At 33.3% G+C, this 27,153-nt stretch overlaps 1 protein-coding gene across 2 annotated transcripts in view; it reads left to right on the top strand.

The window, feature by feature from the left end:
• The window catches only part of hwt (SH2 domain-containing adapter heavyweight), a 225,575-nt gene that overhangs the window by 188,606 nt on the left and 9,816 nt on the right, over positions 1-27,153 (top strand). Inside the window, exon 1 of one of the 2 annotated variants that reach the window (XM_076123297.1) lies at positions 22,254-22,693. The exons of the other annotated variant lie outside the window; for it this stretch is intronic. Coding sequence (XP_075979412.1) covers positions 22,625-22,693 — 69 coding nt within the window. The 5' untranslated portion in view covers positions 22,254-22,624. Of the gene's footprint in view, positions 1-22,253; positions 22,694-27,153 lie in introns of those variants that run through there. 2 annotated transcript variants of the gene reach the window in all.

A 27,153-nucleotide genomic window follows, 5' to 3' on the forward strand; every position in this document is an offset into this window, starting at 1 on the left:
AATCGTTCTCTCCACACGAAGGTATGAAGCCCAACCCCACTCGAAGTGATCTCATCTCAAGTGGGATGTGCCTATAAAATTTTAATAGCAACCATAAAAATATTATAAAACTCTTGCTTCCTTATTTATAGGGTGGTCAAAAATAAGTACAAGCGTCATTCCTCAACATTGAACTTGTGAAGCGTTGCATGATTTAGCATATATTTTGGAAAATTTTCCGATGTACTCATACCTACTTCATTTTTTGAACAGCAATTCATCTTTTGTGAGTAATTAAAGTGACTTAGGTATTTTTTTGCAAGTAAATCCTAAGTGTTATGACAATATCAAAACAAGTCGAGTTAATATTTATGCCCAAGTATGTACAGATAAAAGTACTATACGCATTAAAGTTAATACAATTTTCACCGTTACTACACAAAAATGATAGGTCTAAAAAAATCAGTTAGGTTAGAACGTTAAGTTTTCGGTTCTAATGGCTAAAATATGTGATAACAAAATGCAAACTTAAAAAATATAGTTCTTCAACAAAACGAGTTGCAATACCTTTAAGTTTCAATCACGTTTAAGAGTCATTGCATTATAACATATTATTATAGCTGACCCGCGCAACTTCGCTTGCGTCACATAAGAGAATGGCTCAAAATGTTCCCCGTTTTTGTAACATTTTTTATTGGTGTTCTGCTCCTATTGGTTTTAGCGTGATGATATATAGCCTATAGCCTGTCTCTATAAATGAGCTATGAGGACCAGTAGTGCCTGAGATTAGCGCGTTCAAACAAACAAACAAACTCTTTAGCTTTATAATATTAGTATAGATGTATACAAGTCGCGGGAGTTTAAAAATGTTAACAACAAGTTGGTTCGACGTTTCACAGCGCATCGCCAAATGCCTGCAGGCAATCATGACTCTTCAATATACAAATCTCTCACACGAAACATTGTCTGCGCAAACCGAAAGAGTTAAAGAGCACTGATTGATTATCACTGGCCTTAATAAACCCAAAGACTTAGTCATCGCAAAAAAAAACATGCGAAATATCTAATCAAAGTTTTTTAAACTGCTTTGCACTCAATTTCATAGTTAGTTACTATTGTTTCGTAAACACGTTTGTTTCCTGAATCATCTTTTATTAGATAATAAAAATAATTTCGGAGGCGTGGCGGATGCGGTATTTTTTGTTTCTTGGAAATTGTATGAAATGTGTCACATAGTAACTGACAGTTCGATAGCACAGTTTGTAGTGCTTGGCAGCTGTGGCATTGGGAAGTCACCAGATTATGAGAGATTAGACCATTCAGATTCTGCCATAGTAACTTTATTAATCATGCATGTCAAAAAGTCTTTATAATATCTTCCATATTGTTTCTGCACGACGTATGTCTGTAAAATATAGCTAGCTAGGTACTCCACAATTTAATTTCTGCTATTTTTTTTTTTATTAAACCCTAGCATGGATACCAACGATCCAATCCATACTAATATTATAAATGCGAAAGTAACTCTGTCTGTCTGTCTGTCTGCTACTCAATCACGTCTAAAGTACTGAACCAATTTGCATGAAATTTGGTATGGAGATATTTTGATACCCGAGAAAGGACATAGGCTACTTTTTACCCCAGGAAAATGACGCATTTCCCGGGAAAATTCAGAAAATTCAACGAAGTCGCGAAAAATCAATATTATAATGACATTGAATTAACAAAATTCCGTTGCCATGGCAACTGTTTTAATGGCGGATATGCCTTAGCGCGACTTCGTTATACTAAGAGATATAAATAATTTTGAGAATATTTTTCGTGAAAAAAAGCATATTTTATATCATCACGCTACGACCAATAGGAGCAGAGTAGGTAACAGTAAAAAGTGTTACAAAAACATGGAAAATTCTGACCCATTCTCTCTTATGTGACGCAAGCGAAGTTGCGCGGGTCAGCTAGTATGCTTATAAAAGTTCTCGATAGCCGTTAGTGGTTGAAAATTGTCTACTATTTAACTGTGCAGTAGCTATCTGTGATGAAAAACGAATCCTCTGCTGTCACTTGCTAAAAGCCTGATCCTCAAACCTGATCAAATCTAATCGTCTTAAGTACTATTTAAGCAATTAAACAATAACAAGCCAACGTCTGCAAACGCTATGTTATTTAGCATTTGTGATTTTGGTATCTATTTTACTTCTTATGGCTGTTTTCCAAGTACTACATTATTCGAACATGCACTAGAATTCGCCGCACCTATGCACGACTGCTGATACCGTTGGATTCGGGTCACCAATCTGTCAGTCAACCGTGATATAGTACTTCCAATCTACAAACGTACTTTATTGTAACGTAGTTACTCTGTAATCGAAGGTGCAGTGACATGAGTCGTAATAGGAAGGCAGTAGGAATAGACGAACCCATTCATTTCTCAAAAAATTAAAAATATCGGAAAGTTACTCAAATAAAACATAATAGTAAACTTAATTTTATACACTTGCTTAAAATAAGATCGTTATATTAATTACGAGCTAAAAAGACATTGTTTCTCAATCATTAAATAAATCACATTCATAAAAAATAAAATAACTGCACACGTTTTCTACAAAACAGCATATTCTACACATGCATATTATTATATTTTAATCCTACAATCGCAGACATGAGATTTATAGAATACCGCAATAAAGACCATTTCATTTAACTCCAGACTAAACCGGGGAAACCCCGATGTATGCGAGGATTTCTCACGGGAAAGGAAGCCATGCGATTTATTCCAGATACGACATGTATAAGGAAACACAATATCAGAATCTGTCCATGGCAATCAACCCGGGAAAGGCCCTGAGCCTAAGTTAGTCATCATTCTAAATATAAACTTTTATTACTTGGTATTGAAGATGACTTAACTAAACTACAGGTTCTGTTACAAGATAAGATTTATAAAGAAGATAAAGATCATGTACGAAAATATCTTGAAGTACGGTGACCCTCAAAAACGTAGTCGTAAGTCCTCAAAATAAAATGTCCTGTAATGCACTTGCTCACATTCTTAACGCACCTTTCTCAAACAATAAAGAATGTTTTAAAACTAAATGAAAGTGTACCGAATTAGTCATAAGCTTTAAATAAGTTTCACCCACAAATGACACACCTACGCCATCGTGAGAATAAAAAATCAATGAACAAACTTCGCGATGACCTTTTCAAGAACGTAGCGTTGTGAAAGGGTGACTCACTCAGTCATTCAACTCAACTCCGTACGATCTACCACTGAATTCCAAATACGATTGTTTTTATTACTTCACAATCCACTACTTACTACTTTTGCCCGTGCCAATAGCATTCGCAAAATTACAAAACAAAAAACGCGATGGAACTAAAAATAGTGGGGTGAGTTTTGCTGCCGACATTTTCGAGGTAGAGCGTTGAGAGTGTTAGTCGGTCAGTCTACTTGTTGAAGTAAAAATCCTTTTTAAGTTCATGACTCAACGGTTAAGCTGAAGAATGTTTATTTAAGTAATGAGGCAGGATTGAAGAATGTGAAGCGAGTGACATTGATGGCATTTGTATGTCCAATCTTGTGTAAACAACTTTGAGATTAGTCCGGTATGTTTGCCTACTTTGCAAATGTTGAATGCTGATTTGAGGTGCGCCTTGTCCAATAAAATTGATTTCTGTACTTGTTTTTTATTAGATTAACTTCAAGATTGATTGACGTATTTTTTGTGTTGAATCTACTTTATTGTCTAGAGATCATAAGGCAAGTTAATATAATGCCATCAAAAACATTCTGTAAAAACCTCAAGTCTCGCCGTAAAAAGTTGTGAGATCTATGTAATACCAAGTCGATTAATCTATTTAGTCTCTACTTAAAGGACCTTCTGTCTTAAGTTATTACGTACGTTATAATCATGCCAATTAAAAAACAAAATACCTTTTAAACAAATAGACCGACCTGGCCATCGCATGATTTGATTATTAGTATGTATCACACTACGCAGCACGACGAGAAGTTAATGCTCCTGAAATGTTAATGGCGAATTTGTGTTTTCTTGCGATGACCAAGTCGATCTATTTGTTTTAAAGGTATTTTGTTTTTTAATTGGCATGATTATAACATACGTAATAACTTAAGACAGAAGGTCCTTTAAGTAGAGACTAAATAGATTAATCGACTTGGTATTACATAGATCTCACAACTTTTTACGGCGAGACTTGAGGTTTTTACAGAATGTTTTTGATGGCATCTCACTTCTTTTTGTACAGCGAACATAAGTCCAATTTGTATGGAAAGACGTTATTTTTTCATAATTCAACATATTTTCCTATGGGAATGTTGTTCAGTTTCATGGGCTAAACACCCTTACCCACTCTATACCCCCTCCCGTAATGCCTCATATAGTAGGTACCTATTTACACCTATTTATTTTATTTTCTACAGTAATAATAAAATTAATTAACTGCAAATGTAACCTTGTAATCTTATACATTTATATGGGATTACAAAGTTATTGTTGCAGTTGGTGTATTTAGAAAACTGGACCGAAATTAGAAAATATTACATTTTTCCCATGATTAAAACACTAAACCCTATTTGTATTCTAAATTTTAAGCTTCTAAGTCTGCTAGAAGTACCTCATACTTTTGATGATCGGTGAGTCAGTGAGTCAGTGAATCAGTGAGTGACAAAATTCAAAATTTTAACAAGTTGTAATTCTTAAACTACTGGTTTAAATTGACTGAAATTTTAAATATACCGTGTTTATACCATGACTGATTAGTTACTGAAAATCCAGGCTTCTTGTTTTATTCACAACGAAATTATAGGGGTGTCAAAAATAGCCCGAATTGCTTCGAGAAAAGGATGTTACGGCCGTGCCGCTTTTTTTTTGCTCGACTTGCGGGGGCACTTCCGTGCCCCCAGATTCAGCGGGAAGCTAAAATATTCGAATGCCTATCTCCTTACCATTTTGTCAAATTCATTAATGATGCAATTTTAGATAGGTATTTCCTTTCATAAATGTATGACATACTTACAGGAAAAATATGACTGGACATACAATTTAGTCCTTCAAATAGGTACTAGTGAGCTAATTGGCGGACTAAATTACACACTACACCACTCAGTTCAAGTTACTACCATAATATTTCCTCATCTCAATTAAATTCTACGATACAATTATATATTATGTTTTAATAACACCAGTCAAGGTACAACGTAATACAAATCAATCTCGCAAAGATCTTAGACCTCAGTCATTTGAATAACATAACCACTGATAATGATACTCATAGAATTTTAATCGGCTTATAAACTCATTCATAATTACAACTTACAAGTCTGGTAAATGATTCACTGTAATCAATTAATAAAACATTCTATTGATTTGCCGGTTTGATTCCTTGGTGAGTCAGGACACGTAATTCGTGACTCAATCATTAACGTCCCTAAGATTGCCACGGTACAGACATAAAACAGTAAACCAATTCAGGAAGTAACTTTATAGTTATGTTAATAATGCGAGCTTTGCCTTTGCGTATAATTTTGTGTTTTCGGTTAGGATACAGTAAGTTGTAATAAGAAAGTTATGGTAAATTTAGTTTTCGTATCATTATTTTGTATCGCTTTCGTGATTCTGTTCAAAAATTATTAGATTTTTGAACAGAATCACGAAAGCAAAAACAATTTTTGATAGTTTAATGTGCGAATCTCAGTTTTAACTACGTAAAAAATAATGGTTACTAGTTCGGTGTAATCAATTTGGTGATAAACCAATATTACGCAATAAAATGGACTTCGGCTGAGTTTTATCAATGGCTAATTTATTTCTATGAGGAAAAGATTTGCTGTTTTTTATCTGAAAGATAAAAGAAGTCTACAGGTTATCAAGAGCTCAATGTGGACACACTCATATAAAGCTAAGTCACAGTTACTGTTTATTTTCCTTATACAAGATGAATTCGCAATTTGTATACAAACCTAATCAATATTTTAAGATAACATAATAAAAAAACTGAATTCTGTAATTGACAGAACTAGACATGATAACACATAATATTTCTCAAAAAAAAATTTTGATAAATAATTTCAAATACTTTACAGACTTAAACCACTGTTGTTTCTATACATTGACCAGGACATAATGAGTCAATTTTTCCATCCCTACCAGACTCGTCATTGGATGTGTAATACAATTGTAAGAGGGGTGTGTCATTGTTTAGACTAACGACTATTGTATTATAAATACGGCTAATTGATATTTCATAACATACTTCTATAAACGATTTTGATGAGTAAGTGGTCTAGAATGGGCGTGGATTGCGACGTGTTGCATACCATTTATGTATGTTGTAGAAATAGAGCAGTCTATTCTTTATTGATCATCTGAATTGAAATGCGTGTATGTTTAGTGTGTTTTGTAACATGGCTTTTTAGATTTGAAAGACAATTTAGAGGACTGTTTAAAAGCTGTCTTAATTAGTTATAATACGGTTTAGTTTTGAATAAAGTCAAGGTAAAGAAACTTTAGTTTTGTGTAGGAGTTTCTTTCATACTAAATAGAAACTAAGATCAAAATATTTGTGTAAGTTGAATTATAACAAAATGGACAGCTATAGCTCGATTAATGTATAAGTATCTAAGGTAGAGCGAGGTTGAGAAAAAACAACAACTTCGTAAAAAAGCGAACTTCGATACCAAACAGGACAGAAAAGTAAAATATTTTGTTAACCAATACAAGTTTGTAGTATAACTTAGATTTTTTGCAAATAGAATACAACTATGTAGACATAAAATGGTGAAAGACTTTCAAACGAAGAGTTGCAAATCAATTAAGATAACTAAAGATTGTTTTCAAAACAACTGATATTGGTCATTAAAAATCCATTATTCAAGAATCTCTTGTTAATAGGTGACCGTGATATCTAAATGAATTGCATAGTATAATGACTTGATTAATATGTGCTTGTATTGATGACTTCGCTCACAATAACTGCAATCAAAATTTAATCATAGCGATATGAGGACTGAATAGTTATTCTGACTTGTAATTTTCAAAGAATTCTTAAATTTTGTAATTCACTGAACGGACTTTGTCCTCTGTGGTGCGGTTGGTAGTGTAATCGACTGCTGACCATGAGGACTCCGGTACGATTCCGGTGTTGGGTAAAGTGCAATAATTGATACTTTATAACATTAACCTGGAGTTTGTTAACGTGTCCGGTTAATGGCAATAGACTCGCTCCCTATTCTATGAAACAAAAATATGGATAATATAGAAATAGTTTTTTTTTCTTTTTAACCAAACGTTAAGTTGTTCATAATATTAGTTCTGTTCTTTTATGTCATCGTCATTCTATTGAAATGTTTATAACATTGGTGATCAATTTCTAAGAAACTTCTTATGATCTGTGTTTTCTCTCGATGATTTATACATAAACAATGTACAAAAGGAAGTAGGCTGGTATATTACCATACGAGTCACGGGGCGCCATATAATTTTCATTATGAGATCATCTCATAAATATTTTTATTCTTGAAATCCATAAAGTGATTCGAGCTCGAATAAAATTGGTTGTCTTTTATTCTGTTTAGAATTGAATGGAAATGGTATTATCGTTATTTTTCTGATTTATTGTTTCTTGATAGTATTAGTTATAATTATAAATTAAAATATTAAACCATTTATAACTGACAAATATCATATTTATGTTATACACTTTTAGGGGTAACATACAGCTATATTCTGAACTTTCTTTAAAATAATCATACACTCATACGTTGTAACAAGCCACCGTTGTGAATTATTATATTTTATAACATAATTTTCCGCCTCAGTTAATAACCTATTACATAAAACATGTTATGTACCGATAGTTCCATATAATGTTTATAAATTAATCGTACCGCGAAATACGTTACTGCATTTTTTACAATGCTGTTACTAATCCGCTATGCAATGACGCTCATTCAACCGTCCTCAAACTGATTTCTGAATTATAACATTATATAAAAGTATTCCCTTGTATTTCTATACAGCGTTATAAAATTAATATGTATTGGCAATATAAAGAGTGACTTTTTAACCTTCAGAAAGAAAGTCATGATGATTATAATATCAAAATATATTTTTTTATGTAAGACTAGCTGACCCGCGCAACTTCGCTTGCGTCACATAAGAGAGAATGGGTCAAAATTTTCCCCGTTTTTGTAACACTTTTCACTGGTACTCTGCTCCTACTGATAGTAGCGTGATGATATATAGCTTATAACCTTTTTCGATAAATGGACTATCTAACACTGAAATAATTTTTCAAATCGGACCAGTAGTTCCTGAGATTAGCGCGTTCAAACAAACAAACAATCAAACAAACCAACTCTGCAGCTTTATAATATTAGTATAGATGTGTATGATATCTTTCATAAAAAATACAAGTGTACCATTGCACCAGGTGATGTTATAATTAGTGTATTCGTATTTTGTTCACGCACTACGTAAGAGACAAGACAATCCCGCGCAGTTGAAATAGACCGCTCTAATCAATTAGAACGACATTTTAGGGATTTCTATGTCTGTAGGAGAAAGATGACTAATTGCAGAATGATTAAATAGTCTTGCATGAAATATAGCTCTTGTTCGTAAGGAAAATAAACCTGCTATACCTTGTATTTAGCGTCAAAACAGCTGATAAAAAAGCGATTTCCTGATTCAATAAATTATTGTGTTGTGTCATTTACTGCGTCAATCTTCGGATTTACTCTATTGTTATCTGCAATCATGTTCATAGGATGATACCTAAATGACAGTGGAGATAAGGATTTGTATTATACGAATGAGTAATAAATAATCAAAGACGCAAATCACTACATGTAACATACATGATACAGACCGCTTATATTATCATATCAGATATAACAAAGGTCGCGTGGTAGTATGAGTTCAAATGAGTATGCATTTTGACTAGGTAGTTTAGTTTACATGAGTGTGGTTTCCAAAAATAAATTTCTGGTTAAGTTGATGAAGACTTTATTTTGTGATCCTTGTCTTTAAAGCTCACGTTTCGTCAGCGCGTTTTTACAACTGGTTGTATTTGTTGCCTACGTTAAGAATAACGTTTCTGTCAAAATGTACCTTTGTATTGGACTAGTTTCACATTGATGATACAAATGAATATAGTTTATCTCTTTAATGGTACTACTGTATTAATTTATATTTATACAAAAGAAAAAGAAATAAATAATATCAAGAGCAGTCCAAAGGAATAATCATGACGTGTGTTAGATAAGGACTAGAAAAACTGCACAAAGGGTATAACATGGTTTCATTTTCACTTATGCAGATTTATAGTCCGTTTCTATACTACTATTATAAAATATGTATCAACAAAAACTATCAATCATTCGAGAACTTATAACCATTCACGGATATTTGCATCATAAAAGCTTCCCCGTGCGTGACATCACGATGACGTGTAATATACGTCAGACGTTTGTTTCAAAGATTTATATTGAAAAGGTTTGACGTAACGATATGTTCATGAACCGACTATGAGTAACGGGGATTCCATTCAACGATGTTATTTAATGAGTTCGCAGTTGGTTATTTGAATTGTTTTATGACTAAGGCTTAAGATGTGCGTGAGGTGATGAAGGATAGATTTGTTTGAACAATTTGCAGCCCGTGAGTCTAGTCATGGATGAGTAAGTTCTCTGTAAGAAGGTATTTTCCTTCCTTGAAGGTATAGAAGGAAAGTTTGCACTGGCCATGTCGACATATTGAAATTCATTTAGTGGTATGGTACTGGCCACTCCAGAAATGAAAGTATGAATTTAGGTATATTGTTCAACGCTTTATTAAAGCAAGCAATTTTTTATGGTTTTGCAGACTACCAAGGTTTCAAAGGTACAGATCAAAGTATTGTAAATCCTAAGACACTCATAAAAATCTTGATATCTGGAAGCGTCGTCATGCAACTTAGCTTAATTAAGGAGGTCAAGCGCCAATCTCAACGTCTCAATTTAAAATTCTATTCGAGGCCAACTCGAATACACTTGAGAAAAAGATTACAATGATAAGAAAATGAACAATGATTTATTACGTAAACTGATACTTACTTAAATTGAGAAGATTTTGTATATATTTACGAGTCATTATAAAGCCATTGTAACCCAAAACGACTCAGAATAACGACACTCTCATTTTCTCATTATCTGCAAAAGAAAATCATACACTACTACAAAAGCTTTGCATTTGCTTTGCTTTTCTAAACTGATATTATAGCAGGGGGTTCCCTATAATATTAGATTAGGTTACAGGGTATCTTATCACAGATGTCCTTCAAAAAGATTAGCTGAAGACACGTAAGTTTTTCAAAAAAATATGCGTGTCGAAACAAGTGGCACATACTCGTTCATTCAATCGTAATAGTCTGTGGAAAAAAACAGGGAGAATGTACGTGAACGAAAAAAATGCAGTTATAGTGAGACGTGATAGAGACAACAGTTTAGTTATGTTTGTGTCAATGCTAATTTAGGCTAGTTTAAAGCCTACTCATCAGGGTGAGTGATTCAATATGTCATTAAGTCATTTCGCCATTCATAAGCCCGAGTTCTGGTTAGCGTATTTGTCAACTGTCCTCAAAGCAATTACTCATTGCAGAGGACCTTATTTGTTGTGATATTTTTATTAGTCATCGACAGAACATTCTGACCGTTGTGACGCAATTTACACAGAAAGTAATGTTCTAGTTATTTAAAAGTTTGTCATGCCCCTTTGGGTCTGACGCGTGATTTAGATGACTGTTGACTGACAGATGGTGCTTTCACAGAACTTACCTATTCTGGAAAATCGCATGTTTATGTGGGGTTGGTAGTATATTACTTCAGGTTTAATGACAAACATGTTTTTATTTCAAACTAGCTGACCCGCGCAACTTCGCTTGCGTCACATAAGAGAGAATGGATCAAAATTTCCCCCGTTTTTGTAACATTTTTCACTGGTACTCTTCTCGCTCCTTTTGGTAGTAGCGTGATGATATATAGCCTATAACCTTCCTCGATAAATGGACTATCTAACACTGAAAGAATTTTACTATTCGGACCAATAGTTTCTGAGATTAGCGCGTTCAAACAAACAAACAAACAAACAAACTCTTCAGCTTTATAATATTAAGTATAGATAAATGTGAAAGATCAGCAGAGTAACTCTTGACAGTCGGTATTTTTGAGTATAGTGAGTTTGACATTTAAAATGTACATAGAAAAAAAATTGTTCCTACGGCACCCGCTCTTCTAGCGCTGATCAGATCTGCATATAAATTTGTCGCTGTAGTAGAAAACGCCCCTGTATTGCTGAAATGAATGTATAATCAAATTAGTTGCATAAAAGAAGGAAACGTGTTGTTTATTGTATTTATATAACTGTTAATAGCATGTGTAATGTGTTGCTTAAGGAAAGTCTCATACCTACTAATTCAAGTGAATGACTTGAAGTGGACACAAACTCATTAAATCATGTGGCAAATATTAAACGAAGGTCATGTGGCACTAAATAATTTTCCTTGTTGCAAAAGTATCGGTTTACATGTATAGCTAATAATATATGGTTGAAATATTATTTAACGGTTTTTGACTTCAGGAACACATACCCTGTTGTGCATGTTCAAATTTACAAGAACAACATACAGAAAATAAAGTTAATTAATGAACTCTGAGTCTGACTTTTGTTTCAAATAACGCGAACATTTCAAAATAAGTCGAAATAAAAATAAAACAATATTGTAATAATGTAATACTGTGTATGTACTGTAGACATTAAAATCAGTAGGCCGTGCGGTAGAAATACGGAAAAAATACACATATCACACATTTACATCATCGAATGTTGAACTATAAAACCTCAATGTAGAAGTAAAAAACCACTACTGCTCAAAAAATAGCTATTAGGTCCATTGAATTATGTAAAGTAAAAAGCTGTGGTAATAAAAGTTTTGCCACACTAAAACGCTACGGTAACAAACTCTAACAACTACAGGCTTCTATATAATTATGTAATAAATTGACTTAGTAGACTGTACGGTAGACGCTGCATTAAAGTGAAATAATTTTAGGCGCACAATATGTCACATAAGCGCTACCGTGTACGCTGGCTGAACCCGGCTGTGTTCAATGTTGTATGGTACAAGATATAAGAATAGTGATATAAATTAAATTATCTAATATACTAATTAATATGAAACGCAATTATATTGTTCTTCTTTCATCTGTTGACTACCTCTTTACGAAACGCGGTTTAGCGATATTCGTGAGTTTGATGCTAATTTTGTAGAGTTTTACATAAGTCTCGTGTCGGAATATGAATTAAAAAAAACAATTTGAAATACACTTGTCATCTTGTCCATTTTGATAGATATGTATAAATATGATAATGTGTATATAAATACTGTGTAGTTTATTTGACGTCTAGCCATAAGCCTATTCAATTAGGTTATTTTAATAAATACTTTAAAACCGCACGTGACCAAATTCTAGCTTAGCATTTATTTTAATTAAGTAAGTAAGTCACGAGTTTGCACCCGAGTCTCTTTACCAGAAAACTATGAAGCATTTACTGAAGTGTCTTATAAACTTTTACCTTAACTTAAGGGAAATTTTGGTACCTATAACTTTGTAGAGCACAACACAGTCATTCAACAAAGCTGATATTATTATGTTGGTATTTTTTAATACGTGTAATTATGTAGGTAGAAATTACTCAGTGATAAGTTTCTGCTTACGCAGGGAAAAGCGTAGTTGTGTGTATAATACAGCATTAGTCAGAGCAAGGGCATCGTGACATGGATGGTAATTTACAAACAATAAGAATTTGTAATGAGTTGTAACGTTTCGTAATTCATTAACGTAAATTACATTTGAATTTATTTTATTGTTACGTGTATCAATGTAAAAAACAGATTGTACTTTTAATCTTATAAGAATTTGAAATTCACATAGTAAATTGCATTGTAGAAATATAATATTTTACTTATTCTTGAGTAGTTAATGAATTAGACTGAAAGGAGCTATTTTCAAAAAGTTATGTGTAAGGTAAAAAGCAAGAACATACATTGTCACATTTGATCAACAGTATTTTGATCACCGAAAATATTAATTTAGCATTTTCATGCAGAAAAGTACGTTTAAAAATGTAATTGTGCTCTTATCTGTACTTTAATAGAAAAAAATAACCCTTTGTTGATCAACTTGATACTTTAATTCGTACGGGTGGCATTCTATTCCCAAAATATATTAACTGGTCAAAGATATAACGAAGATAACAAGATTTATTACCTCACTATTTTCTTAACTTTGGTTTGCTTTTATCTCGAGTATATTTGGGTCATGCATAAACAACAAAATATCACCAATATAGATAACCTTTAGTTGAATGTCACTTAATTTTAAACGAACGCTATCAACTGATGATGGATAATATCCGGGAAGTAACGAGTATTTACAACAAGTAATTTTAAGTTTAATAAAATCCAAGTTTGTCAGATTTTTTGCAGAATTAACCTTGCAATCACATACAATTTTCTATACAAAAACTATGTTAAGACAATTAAAAAAGTGATTTCTCATAGGAAACTTGATCCTATATCCTATGATTATACTTTTGAGTCAAAAAAAATTATTCTTTTTAAGAATCATGACAATCTTCTAAAAGTATATATATATTTTATCCGATTAGTGTCCCACTGCTCGGAAAATAAATATGTTACCAGTCCAAAAAAATCAACCAATTTAGACCAAACTACATCAAACTTAAATCGCCAACAACAAAAATATGTGCCCCAGTCATAAATACTAAAATAAATATAAAAGAACAATGCACCCGCTCCCCACTTACGCTCCACAAGAACACACCTGCGGAATGACTCATTACATTCACGTGAGGGCCATATGTGACCGGCCAAAGGTTGGGAACCACCGGCAGACTGACTCACTGATAACTCTTAAGTAGTCCACAGTGACTAATAGATAGCGAGTTGATTACCTAAATAGATATCTGCAGTTTGAAGATTGTATTGTCTGACGGTTGTTTTCCTTCAAGACGATTCTAGGAAGGCAGAAGAAAATATATTTTGTATCTTTAGGGTGTATAAACATTGCCATGAGTGCTTTCAGTTGGTTTCGGCAGTTTATGGTGATAATTTCTCTTAATGATGGCAGATTTCAATCAACGATTTTCGATAAAATTGTACCATTGACGCAGCTAAAATTTTGCATGTTTTCTATACCTACAAATTGTATGATAACTTGTTAGTTTATTTAGTGTTACTCTCATACCGTGTAGTAGTAAAGTATTAGTTAGAATCATACAAAAATCGAGTAAAATGTGTTTCTTACGAAGACAAAGATGTCTTTAAATAGTTTGACCTAAATACCGATGTTCGATTGAGCTGAAATTTGGCATATATCTGTAATTCTGATGACGATGCAATGGCAACCTTGAGTTGACGTTGAAACAAGACCTCGTTTTAAATACTGTCTGTTTTATTTGTAAAATCTTTACTTTTCTTAATTTCTTGAGATTAGTGGCTAGTATTATGAATGAATCCCCACAAACAAAACTTAATTTTTAGGTGGCTATATAAATCGTTAAGTAAAAGAGACGCTCAAGTTTAATAGAAATTAGTGGCTTCCCGTCTTTAGGCTGGACTCGTCAAAGATTTTTTGTCGATAATTTACTTAACAAATGTAGAAAACCGCTGACTAAATATTATGGTGTGCCAATTTCTTTTATTGAAATGCTAAATATTTAAACAAAAATAAAACAAAGATAAACATATCATTAAAAATGTGGTCATAAATATTTCCGACTCTCATTCATACGATAATAATAGACCGTAATTAAAAGTCGTAAAACACCTAATTATATTTGTCAATTTTACAACACTTGTGTCTATTTTAGAACCCCCTATACCTAAGCCTTTTATTACCGACGTACTTCCTTTCAAACAAATAGCTTTCATAAAACACGATTAGATAACATTTACAGAAAGGTGTTTTGCAATCATTGCGAAAACAGATAATAAACAAAAGAAATGTCGCTATGTACACATAAGCATGTGACTCATGGCTCGGTACGATAACGGTGTAAGTGTACGCGAGAATTGTTCTTACGAAATACAAGGCATTAGATATGCTATGTTTTTGATCTATAAATACTGTAATAGATTTGTTTACTTTTGTATTATTTGAAAATAAATAATATCATCTTTAAATCTTTAGTAATTAGAGTAAGGGTGACAGTATTCTTCTGACAGAGCCAATTTTTTACCATCTCAAGTAGCAGTAGCTTCAATTGTAGGGCATAAGATGCAATTAAGATGCGCTGAAATAGGAATACTTTCGGTTTTCAGATCTAAATAAGTCAAAAGTCTATTGGTATTTTAAGAGCTCTCGTAGTAACTAAAGTTAAAGCATTCATCTATGATCCTAAAACATTTTGGCCTTCATTAACGGTCTACTCATCGCATACTTATTCATCTTCACTTTATTAAAGCCGACAAGATGACATACAAATTAAAAACATTGTGCTACAATTTGTAGTATGACAGCGAGGATCTGTGATACTGTCCTATTATAGGTAAGAACTTCAAAGGCTGTATATATGCTTCATACTTCCGGCTTCTATAACAGGAGTTGTCAACATTTTGTGTTATTATACAAGTCGTGTCTATTTTATTAAAGGTACTTTCAAATAAATAGATTTTTCAATTTAAAAAGTGCTTTACTTCTGTATGTCTGTCTGGCGTTTCATTATCTCGTGCTGGCCTTACTACAGTTCATTGTACCACTTAAAACTATAAAAACAATAGATACTTCATTGAAAAAACTAATTGTAGATTACGACCTACACAAGTCAGTTTTAGCTAGTGAGTCACCTCGGAGCGAATGCGAGTCTAATCGAATTAAAGTTTTTTTATAAGTATTTTTATTGTCTACCTACACGATAGTGGAAGATACTCGAATGAAAAAAACAAATTTGATACATTATTTCTTCATTTGTTTATACTTACAAGTAAAATAGTAGTTTGTGTAACTCATATGAGAGGTCATTTTCTAAATGACTTCAATATGATCGTAACTAAAGTGGTATATGGTTTCACCAGTGATCGTTTTTTGATTGATGCATTTAATTTTCGTTAACTTTTCTAAAATTGGTAATTTGAATATAAGCAGATTTCAATATAACGGCGAATCAAATAAAATTAAGAAAAACTGCAAGTTAAAGGTTAGATCATTGTACAATGTACAACCAATTCGTTCTACTAGCTACTTCCAAGGCGTTCCACTTATTTCAAATGACAGACTTTTTGCTACAAACAGCTATTATTCGAATTATCATGAAAATACAATGAAATTTATACAGAACTATATTTCTGTTACTTAACAACTGTCATTCTGTTCGTTCGCTAGTGGTGAAGTCATCGATAAGAGGTCGGCCGACGTCGAATAACGAGTGCATTCACCTTCTCATGCTTAGATCATCGTAGCTTGCTGCTGTCGCCTGACTTTGGTCACGCTTTTGGGATTTTTAGAACGATATCTTAAGGTTCTATCTACCGTATACACTTTCTAAAGTGCATGATATGTGCCATGTAGTAAGAAACATATACTCATGCATATGTGCAGCAAAGAAAATGATCAGATTCTTTGCTATTTGTCGCTCTTAGATTGAGTATCATAGTTTTCTTTTATCATTACATTATTACATTGCTTATAATTCAATTTATCATCAATAATTCCATAAAGAACTCACTTTAAGTATCTGCTCATGTGAAGAAAATTTGTTACAATAAAATTTTGTACAATTAAAGTTTGTTTATGTCTTGCATGGGTACTTTATTTTTATACTATTGTATTGTAGTACGTACGGATGCAGTCATCTCCGTATGTAGTAATAGTAATATTTATAAACAGTTCTCAGATTGTAAACCTATTACGTCAACTTCAAATAAAAAGGTGCTATTCTAATACAGATCAATGCATTTATTGTTTTCAAACAGTTAGTCACCTTGAAGTTAGTTTTTGTAACACCCAACTTGTTTTATCACTAAGCCTATTGTATTAGACCTTTGCATACTGCATAATGTTATCTAATGTACCTATAAAGGAAGTTAGTGTTCAACACTTAAGTGTTAAAATGTAATGACGAAGGGCTTTTGTTCGATGAGTCAGTTACTGATAATTTGGAATTAAAAATGTCTCATGTACGGATGAGGGAGTATTTTTAAAGGACTTTGTCTCGTGATTTCATTGTTAGGTTCCAAAGGTTTCAAATTGTTGTGTAAAAAGTTGGAAAATTATAAAAATCATATTTTTTTGGCTCACGGTAAAATACTTGGTTATGTTTGAAATAGATTTTTTTGTATGGAATTGGGTTTCTTTTTTCAATAAAGTTGGCTCTATTTCCACAAAATTTTATTATTTGACATACTTATTACTTTTGTTAATAATAAAACCAAGAAAAATATTATAAGTGATACTTTAATGTCTATTGACGAGTATAATTGCATTGTATTATTGTAAATTAAATTAATTTGTTTTTGTTGAAAGTAATAATTTATTATTACAGCAGTATTATTACATAATTACTCACTAAAATATCATAATACCTATTTTACAGCATTATTATTATACCAGACAAACAGACGTAATTCAACCATTTAAGTATAGAGCAATCGATATAGAGCATTCGTCATCATCGACTATGTTATTTTTATTCACACTTACTGAAGTATAGTGTGGGCAGACACTTTGGAACCAGGGCTGTCAATTATTCATTATTAATTATCTTTATACAAAAAAATCATTTGTTATAAATAGATTAAGGTTGAAAGTTCAATGTACTTGGTATTTAACCTAATTAGTTAGTGTGAGTCATACTTTCATTGTAGAAATTAATGTCGGTAATGTCCTTCCTCAAAGTTTGAGGGACCATTTAAAAAAATAGTAATACTGTTATTCACCTACTATTGAACAATTTCGCATTTCAATTAGGCAGAATATTTTCTTTCTCTTTCATTTTATGAACGAGTGAAAGAAACAAAACACACTCACACTCTTAACTTTTTCTTATTGCAGTAAAATTCCGTACGTTTTAAGGAAACTCATCATAATAATTTATAATGTTTCTATTCTTTTGCTTATTTAGAACACAAAAGATATATTTTCACCATCCTTCACGGTGATCAAATTCGTTGAACGATCGGCTTGCAATTATAATTGCTCGCCAATTTTAGATCTGGCAACGGTAATTTAGTAATTCGATCTGTTAATATGGCTTTTAAATTCTTTTTCGATGACTATTTTGTGTGTCTGCGTCATATTACAATGCGGATACACTTTGAAAAATTATTAAATTATTTCTGACCTTTATATTTTAGACTTCAACACCTTGTACTACTAAGAAATTAGCATACACACCATTCTTAAAACCATTTTTTTGCGAATGTTGTATTTAGACAGCATTTTTTTATCAATAATAAGCATTGTATTATAAAATGATGTGGAAATTTTCGTTCATATTTACCGGTTATTATCATCATAATAATATCGGTAAGGATTTTCTTTTGAATAATGCTTGTCAGCGTTGCATCGCAGAATTAAATCCTTTTTGCGATTGTTTGACAGAATTATCTGTTGTTATGGAAACACAAACTTCTACTTGTTTCCATAATTATTTTCAAGAACTTACAATTCGGAAATAAGGAATATGATAAGATAGTTCTTTACCAAGAATTACAAAGCAAACCTCTAGGAAACGGCAGTAAAGTATTCCTTTAAAAGATTTTACATGTCTACGAAAAACCTTTTTATTTTTTGTTTTGACTTAAACTATTATTAAGTAGGTTATTTTCACTTGATCTTAATTCACAATCACTAAAATCTACGCACATTTACGTGAAGACCCTATTGTTCCCACACTTAATTCAATTGAAGATGACATCAGGATGATGTCTATTTGATATTTTTATTATATCGTATCGTTTAGCGTTTTGTTATTTACGTGGGTATTGTTTGTGTAAATATTGATGTGATCATTGTATTGCCTATAGTCGAAGCATGACGGTGGAAGAATTAAAGAAAATATTTGTAACTAAGTCATAATATATGAGTAAGAGATTACTTTTTTGGGTTATTGTGCTTATTTTTGTATTCTCTTGCATGAGTTTTGTAAAGACATTATGTTACAAGTCAATTAGCCTGTGATAACTCAAGTCAGTTAAAAGTTAAATAATTTATGATCCCATTATTTCACGTATTGGTAGTTTTTTTTACCCTTTACTGTCACACTGCCTGGCAAGATTCTCCTCTTCGATATTACAGGCTTGGACTTGATTCCACCACGCTAGCCACATTAAAAAATGCGTTAAATATCTTTACGGCAAATGCATAGTAAAATAAAGAACTTACCTTTATTTTACTATGCAGTTCTTGTAACTTTGAACAAAATATTTTCTTCGAAATAGTGTGTGAAGGAGATTCATTCATAAATCTTAGTTTATTTGTTTAATTGTCCGTTTCTATCTTTTGTAAACCGGACTTTATTCTTCTGTATCAGAGAGTTTATTTTAAAAGTTGCCGATTGGCTAGCTTTTAAAGTACATAAGTATTTACTTGAAGATATTTTTATTTCAATTCCACTCATGCAAACGTGTCGTCTGAAGTTGCTATTTCCGTTCTTATTGTGATTTTCATTGTTAGCCAATAGAATTGACGTATGAAAGTGCGTGCTTTCACTTATCTAAAAGTAGTATTTACTTGAAGTAGTCAAGGATGCAGCTGGCGTTATCAAAATTAGTCACTATTTGATTAATATTGCAGATAGAAATTATCTATTTATGCGCCAAATGACACACTAAATAAATAGCAGATCAATGTTAAGAAATTTTTTACATTTTTCATTTCGTTTTTAATACAAAAGCTTTGTAAACGTTGAAAATGATACAATAGCTTTGTATGGCAGAATGTTTCACAAAAATAGTCATACTTCTTTATAATGCTAAAGCATTGCAAACGAATACTCTATTATGTCCATACATTACGTACATACATAGAATTATCATGGTTCAATTCTCATTTGAATTACAACAAAACTTGTCCTTTACTATTGAAACATACGAAACTGCAGTTTATCCTTTAGATATTATTATTGTCGTTTCTTTAACTTTGAGATTACGATATAAAATCTTAAATTAATGCTAAAGTTCAGTACTCACACTAGATTTACGATTAATAAACAGATAAGAATTATAACACACAATATGACTTAACACATGTAATAATTGATCCAGATAACTTTGTTTAAGTAGATATTTGCCATACTATCATTGTAGTTTCTGTTTGGCAACCATTACAACACATTTTTAACGATATACAAACAACTTTTGTGCCAGTAAATGCAATTATCGATGTGTCAGTGAACTCTGTAACTAAATAAATTCGAAATACATACAAAATTAAATAAAAAAAATATTTTTGTTAAAATAAACCTAGCCGTAGCTTGTAAGTATCACATTTATCGGCAACCAACTTTATTTTTGCTACGTAAATTATATTCGAATAGTAAGGTAAAGAATTATTATTACGAATTGTTAAGTAAATAATATTACGAATGATTTTTTACAGTTCTGAAATTATTTGTTAACGAAACCTCAAATGCCTCTCTTAATTTACTAACTAAGCCGATTTAAAAATGCCTATGTCTAGAAAGCAAATCTTGGGAGACGTAACTACGTTCTTTTATTCTTTTTTTAATTTCTTGCAAACATTAACTGTTGAATTGATCAATCGATATATGGATATTATAGATTTGTTTGTGAATAAAGTAATTAGGTAAAACGTGTCTTATTTTAGGATTCCTAAAAAGGGTCGTTTTTCTACCTGATTCATTTTGATAGGTACTGCATTGTTTTGATAATGCAAATCTTAAATTATCTTAAAATCTGTTCTCTATTTGAAAAATCACAAGCTAAAATGTTAAATTCAAGAATATCCTCACCAAATGCGTAGAGTTCACGTCTTTGTTTCCAGTTCGCTCGTATCAACAGGAAATTCTGGTTTGGAACCATAAAGGAAATACTATATCAGTTTATTATTGTTAACGCACAAAGGCGCCCTGTGACCGCATAGTCGAGATAAAGAATTTTTATGAAAGGTGTAACAATAACATAAAAATAAAATAAAAAAATAAAATAATGTTTATTTACCAGTCACATTCCAATTCTTAAAAAATATGCTAAACTAAAGTTACAATTTTCTATTTATAATAATATTTCTAGTGACTCTTCCACTAGGCTGAGCCTGTCTCGGAAGAATCATCACATCACCTTGGACAAAGAAACCAAACAAGAATCAGCAAATATATTTTACGATTGTTTAGTAAGCTTCAAAAATACTATGAATTCAAGAGTAAATTCCTTCACATTTTGTCGTTACAGGTCAGTACGTTTATAATTAGCATTTCACATTAAGTTACGCAAAACACGATGACCATAAAAGGTCGGCACATAAGTGCCAAACGGCCAAACTTAGCTCTGGAGGTCTCCAATACCAACAGTTTCTTCTCTTGTTTTACTATCGGTCGAACGCTAGCTACCGCAACGACATTTAACGTTCCAAACTAAAGAACCATTGGTCAGTAAACTTGATTTATTGTTGGCATCGCGGTTTGTACTAGCCACACCGCAGTACGTTTGTTTCGAAAGCGCTTGCAACTATTTCTAATCTAGTTCGTATCTATTTTAATTACGAACTGGGTACCAGAACCCGCATACCAAAGACAACATTGTTCAATATAATTCACTCTCAATACAAAACAGGATAGTAATCTATCGTTGTTTTGAATTATACGTACCTATACTTATTCATTATTGCATAGAACGCGTAAACGACCTCAAAACGGCATTCGACCTAGTCGAGCGTAATCTAACATAACTCAAGTCGGGCCGAAATCTAAACGGGAAAGTTTACGTTTAGTTACCCAGTGGCCCATGACAAAAAATTGTGCCTTATTTTGTAGCACGTAAAGTTCATTATTGCTTTATATAATCAGGGACACGTGCGGAATGGAGGTATTAATGGAGTCGGTTATCTACAACAAAGCATTCTAGCGCTTTACAATTCCGTTGGGTTTAGTGGCGTGTTCGCTATCGTTCTTTTGCCTCAGCGCTTCATCGCTGCCGGAGCTATTTCGACCGCGATGACTCAAGCCTCGGTAAACAGTATGCGGGGCGATGAGTCACCGTTTTACACATTCGCGTATAGCGTTTGAGTAGTGTTGTCAGTCTACAGTTGGACTCGTCAAGTAACCGCACCGTCCTAGGCGTTTATATCGCAGGGTTTACTGCCAAACGCCTAGACTACACATTATTGGCAAGATAAGCTACTGTAGTTACAAACATTTAGTGTACGTTGAACAAGAACAAGTTTGTGTGAAAGTGTACGAGTAGGTCTAGTTTTATTAACTTGTGTGTGTGCGTGTCGGTAGTGAAACGGTCGATAAAGTTGGTGATCGTTCTTGTGCTATTTGTGGATTCCGTACATACTGCTGGATTGGATTGGATTGTTATAAGTTGGATTTATGATTTAACAATGCCGTCGAACAAGAAACTAATATCAAAAATGCGCCAGATCGCGCAATGGATCCTAGTGGTGCATGTGGTAAGTGGCTCGCTCAATTCATTCACACTAACGTTATCTAATGTTTGGAATCGGATGTAGCAGATACCATACTGTTTATTCGTTTCAAACAGTTTCCATTCAAGAGTTTAAAAGAAAGTAAACAGCTGGACTTTGCAGACATGCTAATCAGATACGTTTAGACTTTCGTCTCCTTTATAAGTAATAGACGATGTTAATGTAAGCAGACATCCTGAACAAGTATTAAAGAGCCAAAAATAAACTGAGATCGAGCCTGGAGTAAGTAAATATTGATTAGGAACCTGAGGCACTCGAGGGACTGACTTAACTCAGTTACAAGTTCAGAGAGCAAAGTTTGCTCCTCGATACGGGAGGCGCAATCTTTTTTCTTTTCAAATGCGACAAAATCTTAATAAAACTTCCATTGAGCTAGGAAATATTGAGTACGGATATGATTAAAACGAAAAAACAATACACAATTGTTCTTGACCGTTGATAAGTAACGAATCAAGCACTTGAATAAACAAGGCCCGAATTTCGTTATTCGTAGCAATGTTCTATGTGCTCTATTGTTCTCAACGACAAGTCTTGTCGATAACAAAAGATCTATCTCCTCTCTATCCGGTCTACTACTATTTGTAAGAAACATATTAAAATTTTCTCGCCTTCCAAATGCTTAAGCTGCGACAGATGAACAATGTTTACAAAAGAAGCAAATCTGATCCGCGTCCCTTTTTTGTAGACACAAAGACGACCATAAAGCTCTATTCACTGAACTTTTTTAGTTTGACAAAAACTAAAAGTTGTCACGGTCATTGTGTTTAAAACAATTGAAAGAGTGAGAATTAAAACTTTGGATAAAGTTCAAGAATTATCACATTTTCTACTGTCTTAAGCTTTATAATTCCGTTTATTTGCACTAATTATTTTCTAGTCTTTGGGTGCGATGACCTTTTCAAGGAGGTGTTGAAAATTTCTTCCATAATTGCTCCCTTCATTGAAACATTTGTAAGGGTCTACTTAAGAAGACCCCTGTGCCCTTAGGGCGGTTCGGACTGGCAACTTAGTAATTAAGCTTATTTTCTCTACTGTTTTGTCGCTTTCAACAATTGTGTGCTCATTTAGATTAGTCACACAAACGTGCACGCGGAATAGACGACCGACAAATATTTTCAGCAACGTATAAAAATACTCCGCAATGGTATTCAGATGAATCAGGAATTTATTTTTTAGATTCCTAATTTTTTATCGAAAGTAAACAACAATATTATGACTCGTTGACTAGACGTGTCACAGACGTAGGGCTTCGAGCCAACGTCAAATAATTGGAAATGTAGTCAAAGCCCATGAAAGTGAAAAGAACAAAATGCAATCTGTTTAATTCAGTTGTGTGGGACCTGTTTGCTGTCGCTGGTTTGCTGAACGTGACCAGACAGTGGCTGGCGGCGGCCTAGGTATGACCGAGCCAATTGTCGGTCGGCAAATGCAATTCCACCTAACGAATTCTCCTGTTGTTCTATTTTATATTGCACCGTAACTTTTCTGTTTGCACGTCTGCGTAAAACGAAAATGATAGACTTAGAGTCCCCCTTCCGTATCGTCACGTTCCATCACAACAAGACGATTACGTTTTGAAACTACAGAGATGTATAAGATTGTTCTGTAGATAGTAAGTCTGCTGTTTGTCATCATTTGTTATTGTAAACAGAACTGGCAATTGTCACGGTGACTCACGTTGTTGCTGCGCATCTGCTAAAAGCTTACCTAATTAGTATACATGTTTTAATCTTTGCGACAAGCATGTAGGAAATACGTGCTTTTCAAGTCCTTGAACTATTCATTTTTGAAGACATATTTCCCCTCATTTTTATATTTTGTTATGAGAATTGAGCATTACATTCATGCTTACATTAGTTATATTCTTCAAAACTGTGATCAGTTCCTTAAAATGCAGGTACTCAAAGCGCTACAATGAAATTTATATGTTTATTCTTAATACTCTGTTGCTAGAAACTACCTTGGTTACTAACAAGCGCTTCCTTGTTTGGAAACTTATTGATTCATCGTTCGAAAATAATACTATAGGTGTGGAAAAATTTCACAAAAAATGTATAGCTGGGAACGCGCATTACCATATTGAAGTCACGCGACACCGCGCTATTTTAGTTCGGGATCCCAGGAGGCGTGTCTCCGGTATAAATACTCGGTCGGGCCGGTGACTCATCTGGTCGTCTGAAAGCTCCGTCTTGTCCCACATCCTTCATACTGTTTGCATTACTCATACTGGGTGAACCCGGAATCGTTTATATGGACGACTTCCTCGGCATCTAGAGCTTGTTTATTATTAACCATTGTTCAAGACAAATGATATAATTATCCTAAAACCTCTGTTGTTAAAGATCTGCGGTGTTCCACAAACGTCTTGTGGAAGATTTTATCACATGGAGAACAAACTTTAAAGGTCGTAATGAGTCACCGCAAAGGACGTCATTTGACACGTGCTTTGAAAATTTATAGGCATTTATTTTAGATCCTGAATTCCAAAACGTTTACCCAGAGTTAACTAGAAGTCTTTTTTAAATGTAGCTATAAATGATTAATGACTGTCGTTGATCTATGGTTTCAGAATTAAATTAAGCATTTATTTCCTTGTTTATTCTTTGTCTGAACGACTTCATCCTGCTGAAGGCCAGTATTGTTTATCTTATTTCGATTTCCTTCCTTGGATTGCGATTCACTTCGAGAATTAGATATTGCCGTTCACTCATTTGCATTCGCTCTTAGAATTGGAACTGGCAAACCTGTTGCGAATTGAATCTTTTCCTTGTGTTACAAATCAAAAACAAATTGGACAGTAGAATTATTATTAACTGAATCCAGTTTCGATATTACCGTTCTGTTGAAAGTGTTGCGTTGATAACTTCAATCAACAAGGCCTTTGTGTGTTGTTGGTGCGTTAATAAGCTATTACTTGCAGATTCTGTCCTACAATGTAGCAGGAAGCTAATTATTATTACCTACAATGGTAGGACAGTGCAACTCTACTATAGTACGTTTGTATACGTTATATGAGTGCAGGAAGTGAGCTGTTGACTACTCTACCCCCATTATACGATACAATTGATGAATGGCCAGACGCGAACATGTGTGCTTGAGCAGAATTCAATTTGATCCCTTTCAGAGTTAACCCTTGCGCTTGAATGCCGCTATTGATTTGAATCTGTAAATAAAATTCGAAATAAAAAAGCTGTACGATTTAAAAAGGGAAATTTCTAGAATGTTTTTTGATTAAGGACAAAATGTTGTGCAAATTTTCCCAACGTTTTATGTAGTTCTACACCTTACTGGTCCCATTTAATCTATGCAAAAGAGTTATAGATTAGATTATGTTTATGCGATATGATAAATTTTGGCAACCGAATATTTTAGTAGCCTTGACGAAAAAAATTCAACCTTCTATCGTCGAGGAGTATATAAATACCTACGTATAAATTATAGGTCGTTTAATTAAGCATCAAAATATGCAAATAAAGAACGCAGAAATCTCTGTAGACATCGCAAATCAAAACTGGAGGGTGGCACGGTCGACGTTTAATTATGTAAATAAATTTTCATGCATAGCAAGGAATCGTTAAACAATGCGCCAGATGAGCCGGGCCTACCCTTCTATAGTAAAAGTTTTAAGAGAACTGCCCCCGGCCCAAAACGGATCACCCTTTTGTTCTTTTTGACGAACTTGTTCCCAGTTTACAACTTTTATATAAAACAACTGCCGTCCTACAATGTAGGTAGTAAATGTTACTGATATCGAAGGTATTGCGGCAATAAAAATATACGTAAATGCATGTCGATCAAGCATTTCGAATTCCGCCATAAAGTTGTTGCGCAAACTTTACATAAAGTGTGAGTGCGTACGTTGAGCTGTTTACGTAAACAGCTCTTGACGAATCCATCTGTGCTGCTACTAATTTAACCCTTAATGAGAACTCTTGGTAAGAGACCCTTCATGTCCGGAGGCGCGGAAGCGGGAACTCATCACTGTCTCTAATGGCCTGAAACCACCCCCGGGTTAAACAGATATCATCTTATTTATAAACAGATTCCGAAATAAAAATATGCGAATTGCGACTGGATTGTCCTCTCATTATTTTGCGTCGGGTGTCTTTTTTAATTGGAAGTTTCACTTATGAATTATTACTCAGATTGTTTCCATTCAATAAACAGTGCAAGAAATGTCTGTATATTGCATGTTTTGTTTAAAAATATGTGTACATTTATTGTTGTAAATCCGTTTAATTTTATCGTGCCCTTTCGGGCTCGCGGCGGACAAAATAAAAGACCAAACATCCCAGAAATGTTCCTATAAAAATTTGTCTTCGCACCAACAAAATTTGGCAGCGTCCCCCGAAATGTTATCACCTCATAGTATCGTCGATGCAGGCACAATATCTCATAATATTCTTTATATCCGTCCCCATAAA

The sequence above is a fragment of the Anticarsia gemmatalis genome, chromosome 15, assembly GCF_050436995.1.
Source record: "Anticarsia gemmatalis isolate Benzon Research Colony breed Stoneville strain chromosome 15, ilAntGemm2 primary, whole genome shotgun sequence".
Lineage (NCBI taxonomy): Eukaryota > Metazoa > Arthropoda > Insecta > Lepidoptera > Erebidae > Anticarsia > Anticarsia gemmatalis.